The following is a 13,798-nucleotide window of genomic DNA, read 5'->3' as shown; positions in this document are numbered from 1 at the left end:
CGAGCCCCCTGTCCCCACGTCCAGGTCCCAGTCCCCAGGTCCTGTTCCCCGGGACCAGGTTCAGGTCCTGATCCTGGTCCCGTCCTGTCTGCCCAGAGGGGATCGTTCCCCATGCAGCCCGAGGCCATGGTGCTCAGAACGGGTTCTCCAGACTCTGGGATGAGGCTTGAACTGATCTCCGCTAGATAATACCTCCTGGTCCCCTAGATAATACCCTCTGTTCCCCTAGATAATACCCTCTGTTCCCCTAGATAATACCTCCTGGCCAACTAGAATCGATAATACCTCCTGTTCTCCATACTTTTACACTTAGATAATCCATCTGGGTGTGGTTGTTCATCCGTGACCAGGGCAGATTGTTTAGCTCATTAAAGAAACATTATGTGGCCAAACCTTTGACCCTTTCTTGCTTCTCATAATGGATCAATAAAGGGGAGGATGGTCACCGAGAGGATGATGAAGGGTATCTCGAGCTGAACAGGTCCACCACGAACACACGATGAAGGTAAATAACTACTCCTGATATACATCTGATGGTTGAAAATATCATTTCAGAAGTAGCCTTTCACGTTTTCCGTTTATTATTCAGACCGAGCTCGGAGGAGCCTCTACAGAAGGGCTCTAGGAAGAGATCTCCTTCTTCTAAACAATGAGGTGACGTAGAACAACAGCCCATCTTGATGGACCTCTTCCTGTGACTGTTCGGGAGCGACCAGGGAAGGGCTTGCGTTCTCCTGTGAGCCTCCACCACCTCCAGGGTTCTTCTGGGGTTTTGGATGTTGTTGTCCCTCTTCTCCTCTATCTCTCTAGCGTCACGGAGAGTCAGGGAGGGCTGGTTTTTTATCGGGGACCAGGAAGCTACCTCCTTCCTCGATCATTCCTGCCCCCAGGGAGCAGGAAAAGGACTCGTCTCCTGCTCACATCTGACATCACAGATGGGAAGAGCCGTCCGGCCGTCGCTTGCCTCTTCGTCTTCTGTGAGAACGCTTTCAGCAGCGCCGGACGTCAGCAGCCTCCCGTGTCCGCCTCTGGTGGTTTGGAAGTCTGTTCCATTCCCACGGCGGTCCGAACACGGACGGTCCGGTGGGATCAGTCCTATGGGGACTCAGAACCCAGGAGCTCAGAGACCTACCCTCTGGGTCCAGGAGTGTCCTCCGGTCTGGGCTGTGATCTGGTCATCTCCACCCAGGGGTGGAGGCCTGAAGGACATTCCTCCAGCCTCCATGTTAGGATATGGTGGAAGTTGTTTGTCATGTATTTGCAGGCATTCCTTTCACCGGAACCCTAAACCCAACAGCTATAGAACAGTTTGTACTGTGGTTTAGATGTTATTACTGAAGCATGACACACAATTTGTCTGCTTCTTTTGAAATCCCCCTTGTCTATATTCAGTTTAAACATCTTACGGTAATGGTCGTTTTGATTTTCTTCATGAAACAAAATGCCCAGCTGGATGAACTTCAATGTTTACGTTTTAAATGCATTTATATCAGCCAAAGAGATCTGCTCAAAGGCAAAAATAATTCTCCCTTCTGCTGAGTTGGCCATCACATGGATGCTATCTCCATATGATGAACGGCTGTTGATTCAGAGCAAGCTCCGTTAGTTTAACTCAGACAGGTCTTTGGTCGTAGTAGCGTTGTTGGAACCGATGAGATTAAAGCTACATCTGTGGAGAACCACTCCCACATCCTCCTACTCTGACAGTAGACGCTCCTCGAGTGACACTGTGATGGATGTCGTTCTGGGTCCATAATGTGCTGCTGGTTCGTGTAATGATCCCCACAGCGGACAACTGTGACACCACGAACGCCCCATACTGTCATTAGAGGAGCAGAGCTCTAAGACGGGCTCAGCATGAGCTCATAATGAAAGGAAACGTGCATCTGAAGCCTGTTCTATCAGAGAAGGATTACTCAAAGTGGCCGAATCAAGGTGCTCCTAAAAACAAACATGAATAGGGATAAGCCGATTGACATAAACACATCCATCAAACTCCCAACGCACCCAAGCAGTGAGCACGTCTGCATTAAGAGCAAGGAAAGAACCCTTAAATCATGACCACATATATGCTCATGCATGCATACGGTACATATCATTATATATTCTGTAACAAGCTGCACGGTTGGTGGCGGTGTGGTGTTTGTGGGGTGCAGGTGGGGTGTTAAGGTGGTTGTTTGATAGTGGTGGTGGAGGTTGAGGTGGTGATGACGGTGCAGCAGGGGGGGGCGGTGGTGGTGCTGGTGCTGGAGGTGGTGGTGGTGGAGGTAGCTGGTGGTGGGGTGGGGGTGGTGGGGGGTGCAGGTGGTTGTGGTGGTGGTGGTGGTGGTGGTGCTGCGGTTGTTGGGGTTGAAGTGGAGTAGACCTGTTTATCTTGTATATACTCCACTGCAGAACACTGCTTCCGAGTCCTGGCAGAGTGCAGAGCCACGGAGGGGTGGGACCAACGCCTCAGCGGCAGCGCCTTGCCCCGCACTAAAGGACCCATCGCCGTGCAAACGGCCCCTCAGCCTCCGCCGCGGTACCCCGATCAGCAGCAGCCCGCGGTAGAGTGAGGGAGAGGACATCTGGGCTGGGCTGAAGTGTCAGCCCCTCGCTCTCTTTACGGCCCGCCGATTCCTAGACGGAACCGACCACTGTGTCGCGCGGAGCGAATTAAACCACTCGTAGAAAGAAAATGGCTGAAGTACGACGTTTCTGCTGACTTACATATTGTCAAAATGGCTGTCTTTTTTATTTGCACAGACTAAATATGCTTTGAAGACCAGATGAAGTCGAGATGGTCCACCACATGGGGGGGGGGGGGGGGGGGGCATACCATGAACATGGTATGGCTGCTCAAGTGAGCGGCCTCGTCAATCATACGTAGAAGCAGCGTGAGGAAGGAGATTGGTCCAGGAACAACAGACGTGGTCCGGGAGGATCATGTCTTGTGTGGCCAAGGGACATGGAAACATGATTCAGAAGTGAGGGAGGTGTGCACAGTGGCACCATCAACACAAGGACCGGAGGGTGGATTGTATATGCAGGGTCGACCCCCCCATCCAGGGGCCGACACCCCATGCAGGGGACCCAACCCATCCAGGGGCCCAACCCTACCCAGGGACCCGACTGCTTGCCAGTCTCTCAGGAGAAGGAGGAACAGCCCTGCAGGAATCATTAAGTCAGGTATATTAACTATATTGGAGTTAGGGTCTATTAAGTAAACAGACGTCCAGGCATCGTTGCCGCTTGTGACGGACCAGTGCCTCCCAGTGAGCGCCCCCAGTAACCCTGCTGGTCGTCATGATGAGGACAGCAGTCGTGTTTTTCAGAGGGGGAATGTGTTATTCACACCATCAGTTTTACTGCCCAGCGCACCAACCTTCAGAGACTCCGCCCGAAGGCCCGCCCCACACACACACACACACACACACACACACACACACACACACACACACACACACACACACACACACACACACACACACACAGTTCATTTTGGCATGTTTCTCATGCGATTAAGCAAACCTTTATTTCAGTACTTGTCCTTGGCCAGCAGCACGCGGCCTCCTTCCTACAATCAACCTGGTGACCAAAGCAATGTGGCTCGAATTATCTTCAATCTTACAATAAAGATGTGAAGACAGTTTGTCCAACGTCCATGTGCTCCTTACCAGGTACCACTACTGACTCTAGACAATGTACCAGCTGACTGTAGACCGGTCTGTACCAGGTGACTGTAGACCGGTCTGTACCAGGTGACTGTAGACCGGTCTGTACCAGCTGACTGTAGACCGGTCTGTACCAGGTGACTATAGACAGGTCTGTACCAGCTGACTGTAGACCAGGTACCAGCTGACTGTAGACCATGTACCAGCTGACTGCAAATCGGTCTGTACCAGCTGACTGTAGACCATGTACCAGCTGACTGTAGACCATGTACCAACTGACTGTAGACCATGTACCAGCTGACTGTAGACCATGTACCAGCTGACTGCAAATCGGTCTGTACCAGTTGACCTCAGACCAGGTACCAGCTGACCTCAGACCAGGTACCAGCTGACCTCAGACCATGTACCAGTTGACCTCAGACCAGGTACCAGCTGACCTCAGAGCAGCTACCAGCTGAATGCAGCTGTAAGAAGCTCCCAGAACGTAGCACGGCACTCTAAACACCATGCCACCCCGCTGGAGGTATAGCTCATAAAACAGCTGATATAGATGCTAGATGATACTTCACTTCCAGTTGCTCAGCAAGAGAGTTCGCTTCTAGTTTTCATTTCTGTCCTTTCCTAGTCGATTAGTCCCGCGTTGCCCACCGCTCGCATTCCTTTGTGTTCTGTTGGCGGTGAGACCTGGACTGGGGCCTCACAGAGGGAGGACTTATCTGGCACCCAGGAGCCAAAGGGGTATCGAAAGAGAAATGTCAACCAGCGTATTCAAATCCTCCCCCCTGACTGTGAAAGATCAGATCACGGCCTGCGTGGCATCCTAACAACCTGTGTGTGTGTGTGTGTGTGTGTGTGTGTGTGTCTCTCTCTCTCTCTCTGCTGGATTACTGGAGATAAACCACTCTGAACAATACAACATCAATGTCCCATCATTTCCCAAACACATCAGCATGCAGTATGCGTCCCTTCACATTAGAACTGAACCCCTTCAAGACGTATCTCTCCTCCTCATCCCGGTTCTCATCCCGGCTGGCCTGCAGGAGGGGGTCAGCCTGCCAGCGGGCCACGCCCCCTGTCCTGGGAGACGGATTAGACCCCGGGACCAGCGAGTCAGCATGTTGGGGGGGGGGGGGGGGGGGCTCTACCGAGGATTCACAGCCGGGCCTGAGTTACAGCGGGCAACTCGGAGGAACAGCTCTGACACCCTGCATGGCCCCACACAAACACACACACAAATGCGTGCGCACACACAAATGCGTGCGCACACACAAATGCGTGCGCACACACACAAATGCGTGCGCACACACACAAATGCGTGCGCACACACACATGCACATGCATGAGCGCATACACACACACACACACACACACATGCACACACACACATGCACAGGCATTCGGCGCACACACACACGCACACTCACACAAACACACGCACACAGGTCGGCTGAGGCAACCTGCCTCGCGGCGTGAGGCAACCTGCCTCAGCCGTCACGCGGACCTCCGCGTGACAGCTCACACGGAGGTCCGCGAGGCTGAGTGCGGCTTCGTGACCAAAGGGCCTCGGACCCCAGCCGTCCTCCCGCCCTCGGCCGCTGACTACGGCCCGCTTCACTACAGGAACACACAGGGCTCTAGAAAGGCCTCCATGGGTGAACTATGAGCGGCCATCTGCCCACCGTGGACAGCGGAGAGCTTTGAGTTACGCCGTCGTAACCTTCATTCAATCGAGCGCTACTTTACCGTTGTGAGTACCGGGGTCCCCACTGTGGGACACGTGCACGTGCACACACTGATATAGAGTCCCTGCACTATCACCCACTGCTTTTGTGTGACGCACTCGGGACACACACACACACACACACACACACACACACACACACACACACACACACACACACACACACACACACACACACACACACACACACACACACACACACACACACACACAAACTCTGTGTTTATTTTTACATATGCTTGTCCGGTCACATCCAAGGCCAGAAAAACAAAGAGGGGAAAAAACAAAGTAGACGAAGGTCACGAGGTCAGCAGGCCACCCAACAGGAAGTACCCCCCCCCCCTCACCATAAGGGACCATGTCCCTAGGTGTTACACGGACAGACAGACGTTACATTACCACAGACGGGGTCTGTCATCACCACTATGAAATATGAACTATGAAATGAGACCAAAGCGTCCCTTCAACCCCCAGTTCATCCAACTCTCCTCTCCTACCCGCTGTGTTGTGGCGTTTGCTGGGCCAGAGGTCTGATGATTGGTCTGCTGTGTTCTGCCCACAGCCCATTGGTAGAGGCGTGGAGCCGTCAGGGTGGAGGATACAGAGAGGATGTGTACCCCAGGGCACCAGGACACGGCACCCTGCTGAGCCCACCTGTTGTACCCCAGGACCACCAGGACACGGCACCCTGCTGAGCCCACCTGTTGTACCCCAGGACCACCAGGACACGGCACCCTGCTGAGCCCACCTGTTGTACCCCAGGACCACCAGGACACGGCACCCTGCTGAGCCCACCTGTTGTACCCCAGGACCACCTGTGAGGAGGCGTCAGGGGGTGTGGCAGTAGGAGGCGTGGTGCTCCGGGGGCGTGGCGTTAGAGGGGGGGGGGGGGGCACTTACTCCAGTGGCGAGGGCCAGAGCGGGAGCTGGTGATGAGAGACCGACTGGATACAGAGAGGATGAGAGGAGGGATGAACACTGTTGCTATGGCAACTAGCCTGTCCCTACCTCTGTGTGATGGCAGCTCCGGGCGTGGAGAGGTGACTGGTCCGGGAAACTGCCTCCCCAGACAGAGGGACTGGGACGCGGCCAGAGGGACTGGGACCAGACTGGGTCTAAAGAGGGACTGGGACCGGACTGGGTCTAAAGAGGGACTGGGACGGGCTCTGGGTCTACAGAGGGACTGGGACCGGACTGGGTCTAAAGAGGGACTGGGACGGGCTCTGGGTCTACAGAGGGACTGGGACCGGGCTCTGGGTCTACAGAGGGACTGGGACGGGCTCTGGGTCTACAGAGGGACTGGGACGGGCTGTGGGTCTACAGAGGGACTGGGACCAGACTGGGTCTACAGAGGGACTGGGACGGGCTCTGGGTCTACAGAGGGACTGGGTCTCCCCAGAAAGAGGGAGTGGGACCGGGCCCTCCTCGGGTTGGGATGATTTCCATGTTCTGGTGGACAGACGGGAGACGTGTGCAGTCAGGAACAGGGCGAGGGGAGTGAGACCTTGAGAGAAGCAGGCAGCGATGAGATCAGAGTGTTTCAAGTCGCCTGTCCCTCGTGCTTTAGGCCGCCCACCACTCCATCCCACTGCTGGTTTGATAGACTAATGTCGGTTCGGCTATCGCACAAAGCGGTTACGAGCTTGGTGCGGAGAAGTAGATGAGTCTTCCTGCGTGTGAACACGGTTCAGCGTGGCCGAGCGACGACCTCACGTCGGGCTCAACAGGAGAGGCTCCCCCTGGTGGCTGAAGGTGGTACGTGCAGGGGCTCCGGAGAAGGATTGGAGATTAGAAGTTCTGCTGGCTCTAGCTGAAGGAGGCCGGCTCGCGTCAGCAGGAATATGAGGTCGATCTTCCCAGGTCAGGTCACCCAGGTCATCCATACCTCTGGGAGGTGGGTTTAGCTTCTGCAGGTCTGACGTCTGACAAGAATGCTGAGGTCTTACTCATCCGTGCATTCAAATAATTAAATCAGCAGGAAAGGAGTAAACTAGCAGACCCATATTGAATTATCAGCCTCCTGGACAGCATTTTAGAGATACTTCTTCAGCTGCTGTTGATCGGCTCTTCAGATGCTAAACGTGATGTTAAGGTTTAGATGTTTGAATGCTGTGGACGAACGCAGAACTCTCTCATCTCAATTATTTATTGATACCCTTTATTGATATCAGAAAAGCTTTCGATAAAATCAATCATGACATTTTATTCAATAAATTGGAAAGGTATGGAATAAGGGGGATAGAATTGGTTTGGGTTAAAAGCTATTTGAGCAAAAGGCAGCAGTTTGTGAAGTTAAGTACTTCAACATGTTTGGACATCTTGAGGTTGGTTTTGTTTGCAGATGACACTAATATTTTCTGTTCTGGGGAGAATTTAAAACTAGAAAAAATCATCACTAAGGAAATGGGCGAAATAAAAACGTGCTTTGATAAAAAAAAACTATCATTAAACTTAAGCAAAACAAAAATAATGTTATTTGGTAACTGTAGACTGAACACACCAATACATTTAAATATAAATGGAGTTGAAATTGAAAGAGTTAAATACATTTCTTGGGATTATAATAGACGACAGATTCAATTGGAAATCACACATTACAAGGCTTATATTAAGGCAAAAATCAACATATTACCCTTAAACATACAAAAAATATTCAGTGATCATAAGGGGGGGTATCATTTAAGGGGAAAAATTAAATTTCAAAGTGAACAGCGTCTGTACGACCAGGAAAAAGTTTTGCATTTCAATGTGTGGTGTAAGACTATGGAACAGTTTGAGTGGGGAGATCAAGGAATGTCCAAATATTAACCAGATTAAAATAAAATACAAAGAATTGATTTTTACGAGGTACAGGGATGAAGGTGTTTAACGTTGTGTACATGTTTACATGCATGTATTTGTATATATTTGACGTTTATTTAATATTGAATGTTTAATAGATATTAAAAGAGAACTTGACAATATTATTAGATAAATACGATATTATTAGATAAATACACAATTGGTAATGAATTGTATCATATTGAAAATATATATTAATAATTATTTTATGATTATTATATCATTAATAAGGAAGCTAATGCTCATTATAGATAAACAGGTAAAGCGAGTGTAAGACAGTTTATTTTCTTTTGTGGATTTCATTGCGTGTAAATATTACTTTATTGTGACTGTCGACTTGTATCATTTATTTTGTTTATTATTGCTTTTTTTCTATTATTATAATTTACTTGTTCGAAATAAAAACATTTTCAATTCAATTCAATTAATAAATACTCAAAAAGTAGGTGAGAAGAGGTTTAATGAGAAAAACAATGTGGGGCAAACTTGAGAAACAAAAACCTCAAGACTAAATGTATAATATACATGTTTAGTTGCAAAGGACTTCACTTGTGTAAACATCACCGTTAGATTTAAATAAAGGCTCAAACAGCAAAAGGAAGACTCAATCTCTTTCCTATGGGAAGGTTTCGGTAAGATACAACAACTCGCATCTTAGAAGCACAAGTCCACATTTGAACTGATTGTTGAGTGTAGGAGCTCTATAGGAGCTCTAACTGTTCAGAGCGCTGAACACTATAGGAGCTCTAATGGTTTAGCGTACTGAACTCTATATGCGCTCGAATGGTTCAGAGCGCTGAACACTATAGGAGCTCTAATGGTTCAGCGTACTGAACTCTATATGCGCTCGAATGGTTCAGAGCGCTGAACTCTATAGGACCTCTAATGGTTCAGAGCGCTGAACTCTATAGGACCTCTCATGGTTCAGAGCGCTGAACTCTATAGGACCTCTCATGGTTCAGAGCGCTGAACTCTATAGGACCTCTCATGGTTCAGAGCGCTGAACTCTATAGGAGCTCTGACTGTTCAGAGCGCTGAACTCGAATGAGCTCTAAGGGCTCAGTGGTGAACTCTAAGAGGAGCTCTTGTAGAAGGAGAGCATGTCATCCAGGCTCTGGGAGCCGGCCGTGGGCGGCCAGCCAGGGGGGTACATGCCCTGGGCCCCAGGGGGGTACAGTGGCTGTTCCCCTGGGGGGTACAGGGCCTGTTCCCCTGGGGGGTACATGCCCTGGGCCCCTGGGGGGTACATGCCCTGGGCCCCAGGGGGGTACAGTGGCTGACTCCCAGGGGGGTACAGGGGCTGACTCCCAGGGGGGTACAGTGGCTGTTCCCCAGGGGGGTACAGTGGCTGTTCCCCTGGGGGGTACAGGGCCTGGGCCCCAGGGGGGTACAGTGGCTGACTCCCAGGGGGGTACAGTGGCTGTTCCCCAGGGGGGGGCGGCTGAGGGAGACTCTGTGGGGGAGGGGGATAGAGAGGGGAGTACTGCCCAGGGTACTGAGGGGGGAACGGGGGAGGGGGGCGAGGCGGAGCAGCGTAGGCCGGGGGTCCGGCTGGAGGTTCCAAGGGAGAGCGCTGTGGGGGCGCGGGGAAGGGGAAGCTGAAGGGGGCGGGGCCCTGGGTGTAGGGTACCGCCGGGGGCGGCGGCTTCGACGGCGCGGCCGGTGCAGCGGCAGGCCTGGGGGGCTCATGTCGCGGTGCCGCTCGGCTCTGCGTTGGAGCGGGCGCCATGGCAACAGGCGCTGTGGCAACGGGCGCCGTGGGGCGGAGCTGAGGGGGGGCGGCCGGGGGTCCGACCGGGGGTCCTTCAGGCTCCGGTTCCTCCCGGCCGGAGGAGCTCTTTGCTGAGCCGCCCGACCACTTGAAGGACATCCGGGAGGTGCTCTCCTGAGCGAAGGACCTCCCGCCAGCGGAGGACCTCTCCTGCCGCGGCCTCTTCTCGGCGTAGTACGCGGACGGAGGAGCGAACTCCGAGTCCCTCTCCTGCCGCCGGCGGTCCGTCCATTCACCCAGCATGAACTCTGGACCACAAACAGAACTTCATCCACCAACCAAACAATAACCTGAGGTTTGGTGGAGAATTCCCCCCCACCCCTTAAAGAGGGGTGCAGCGCCCCAGTCTTCGACATCATAACTCGGTTCGTATCGGAGCTGCTCACCTTTGCCGCGGTCCCACTCCCTGACGTGGGGAACCCCGGGCCTGGTGTCCTTCCTCTCCTGGACCTCCACCTCCACTCGGCGGTCCGGCCTGACGACTGGGGTCTCCGGGGCCGCGGGCGAGGGGCCGATCGCGTCCTCTCCCTCGTCTGGAAGAAACGGGAAAAAATCAGCGAACCCTTACTAGTGGCTACGACAGCGAGCTGGGGACGTGTGGGCGCCGGGAGGGGTGTTGAACGCTGACCTTCGACCTCCTCCGTCTTCAGCTCGTCCTCGGGCCTCCCCTTCATCTTCCTCTGCCTCACCTTTGCCAGGCGCGCCTGCAGGAGTGCCTTCCTCTTGTCCTTCAGCAGCTCTCGCTTACCGCGCTGCTCTGTGGTCTGGGAGACGAGGAGGGAGACGGTTCACAGCAGCACGCACGCGCCAGCACCTGACGGTGTGTCAAGAGTCTGACACGGGAATCAGTACCACCGGATGTTTGCGTCAGAGTCTGCCGCACACACCGGTACCACCTGACGTGTGTCAGAGTCTGACGCACACACCGGTACCACCTGACGTGTGTCAGAGTCTGACGCACACACCGGTACCACCTGACGTGTGTCTGAGTCTGACGCACACACCGGTACCACCTGACGTGTGTCAGAGTCTGACGCACACACCAGTACCACCTGACGTGTGTCAGAGTCTGACGCACACACCGGTACCACCCGACGTGTGCGTCAGAGTCTGACGCACGGATGGAGGATGTGACTCTCAGGACTTAGCAGATAAGTGTTTAATAATGAACTCATTAGGGACTATCGTTCCCGGTACCTCCCGGTGTCCCCAGCCCCTACCTGGTCTCTGAGCATGTCCAGGGTCTCCCTCTGCTTGTCGCGCTGCTCCCGGTCCTGAGAGAAGGCGAAGTAGCCCACGCCGAGCTCACGAGCCTCTGAGAGGGAAAGGAAACGTCTTTCATGTCCCCACGCCATGCCAATGTCCTTCACACGTCACCACAAAGGGGACAGGGAGCCAGAGGTTCCCGCGATTGCGCGGCTTCCCACCCACCTTGTTCCCTGATGTCCTCAAAGTGGACGGGCCCGATGGGCCTGCTCATCGCCTCCTCCTCCTCCCGCTCCCACTGCTGTCGCTGCAGGTCGCGTCGCATGTCCTCCGACAGCAGGGTCTTCTCTGTGGACGTGTTTCTACGGAGAACACCACAGGGATAGGTTCAATGGAAAGAACGCAAGCCTAAGTTTAACTCTGAAGCATTGCTGAGACATCAGGTCTCGGGGCGGAGGAGTTAAAGGTCAAGATCAATCAGAAGGAAAGCAGGTTTTATCCTCAGTCATATGAACGGCAATATTTGTTTGAATTTTTATAGCGCTTTTCTAGACACTCAAAGACGCTTTACATTGAAGGGGGGGACCTCACTAACCATCATCAATGTCTGCTTTAAACTCCCTGCTGTTCACTGAAAGATTCAATGCACCGAACAGTTTCATTGTATACTGTTATTATTCTGGTCGGTCCTTGTAGTATTTCTATTGGAGGCTTTGTGTGAAGCAGGCACTCTATTGGCTGCCATCATTCTGTGGGCGGGCTGCTTTCACATCCACCATTCTGTTGTACACCTGAGAACTTGCCTTTGGAATTCAGTAAAGACTGAATGTTTCTGAGGAGAGAACACAGCGTTTCAGGACCATCCAGAAGAGGGACGAGGCCTTCACACTACCTGCTGTACGGAGTTGCTTACATTGTGCCAGTGAGACTCTGATCCATCTTCCTGAAGCCCGGCAGATCTCTCTTCATGCACCTCCGAGAGCGCCCGAGACCGTCCACATAATCCACCCTACAGAGAAACAAAAAGGCATTCTTAGCCTTCAAGGGGTTTATATTAACCATTACAATAGGGTCATCTTCTAATTTTTATAATAATGTTATCATTTTTCTGTGATAGGTAAATGCTATGAATATAATTGATGCATGCATGTGAAAACCCCCATAAAGAGGAAGGAGGTTACGGACTGTGGTCGGCTACGGCTCATAGAGAGCTGGTCTGGACTCACCACTCCTCCCCCGGGTTCTGGGGCTCCGGGACGGGAGCGGCCATGGTTCTCTCCTCTTCTTCCCTCTCCATCTGGTCCCGGGTTTCTTTCTTCCGGTCGATAATCTTCTGGGTGAAATCGACCAGAAACATGGCCTCCGTCTCCTCATCTGACGTGGGACAAACAAGGAGACACAAGCAGTTGTACCTTGTGTTGTTCCAGCACAAGCAGTTTGAACCCTTAATGAAACACTATTAATGTAAATCCTTCCATTCTAGAATGGGGGATGGACTCACCTGGAAGGTTTCCTTTGATCATTTGCTCGTAGAGTTTGGCCTTTTCTTCTAATTTGCTCCTATTCACAAACATAAAAACGGATGGATTTCAATAGAAAGTAGTTTATTAAATATAGCTAGTGTACAGTGGATTTAGTTGATTAAATACTAATCTAGTGTACAGTGGAGGTTTGTGTGACTCTCACCTCGACTTATCCAGGTTGATCTCCACTTCGGACGCCTGCTCCACATCTTTCTGATTCCGTTCAGACACACCCTCGTTCTGCTTGGTCCACACGTTGGGTTTCTACTGGTCCAGATGAGATCATCTTAGAACACCTTACACTAGCAGAGCAGGTCTGAGGCTGTTGGGCTTATTGTCGTCTAAACCGAGAACCTACCTTGACAGTGACTTTGGTTTTGACGCCAGTTGCTCCATTTTCCTGGCCAAGTTTCTCGTGTTTGCACTGCTCCTGCTTCCTGTAGAGTTCAGCCTTCAGGTCCACCAGCTGAGGAATCAGGAGGAGACACACTCAGCAGGAGCTCTGAGGCTAACGGAGCTAACATAGCGCTCACGTTAAGAGAACAAGTGTTTCTGTCCACATTCAGACATGTATAGATATTACAGCAGTAGATCTATGTTGGCACTCACGGAAGAAGATGTCACTTTGAAAGGTTTCTTCTTGTCCATGTTTATTCCTGCTATTTACTGCTATCTTACAGTAGCCGTCAACATGGTTCTTCCTCGGTGGTTAATGGGAATCCAGGCTGCGGGGGTCGAGCGCCACCTGGTGGATCTCTGGTTCATTGGGGTGAGCGCCATCTGGTGGATCTCTCTGGTTCATTGGGGTGAGCGCCACCTGGTTGATCTCTGGTACATTTACAACGGAACCAAAAGGGTAGAAAACCTTTTTATACTTATGTTTGTGTTTAACGTGCAGAGGCGGACAGAGTACAAAGCTTCCTTACTTGAGTAAAAGTACAGATACCCCTTGCTAAATTTTACTCAAGTACAAGTAAAAGTACTAGTCAGATGTCTACTTAAGTAAAAGTACTGAAGTACTTGTTTTTATATAATATACAGTATATTGCATTACTACTGCCAC

The 13,798-nt window shown here is 51.9% G+C and overlaps 1 protein-coding gene across 1 annotated transcript; it reads right to left on the bottom strand.

The window, feature by feature from the left end:
• Positions 1–8,678: 8,678 nt before the first annotated feature.
• On the bottom strand, positions 8,679–13,529 carry ccdc174 (coiled-coil domain containing 174). The gene is made up of 11 exons (XM_060068420.1): positions 13,345–13,529; positions 13,094–13,201; positions 12,899–12,999; positions 12,714–12,772; positions 12,439–12,586; positions 12,126–12,221; positions 11,438–11,574; positions 11,227–11,321; positions 10,635–10,770; positions 10,393–10,539; positions 8,679–10,254 (listed from the first exon to the last, which is right to left on the bottom strand). Exons 1-11 carry the CDS (start codon positions 13,381–13,383, stop codon positions 9,308–9,310), a joined length of 2,013 nt encoding a protein of 670 aa, XP_059924403.1. The 5' UTR covers positions 13,384–13,529; the 3' UTR covers positions 8,679–9,307.
• Positions 13,530–13,798: the final 269 nt, after the last annotated feature.

Source organism: Gadus macrocephalus, chromosome 13, assembly GCF_031168955.1.
Source record: "Gadus macrocephalus chromosome 13, ASM3116895v1".
NCBI lineage: Eukaryota > Metazoa > Chordata > Actinopteri > Gadiformes > Gadidae > Gadus > Gadus macrocephalus.
This window is presented reverse-complemented; position numbering and strand designations above follow the sequence as displayed.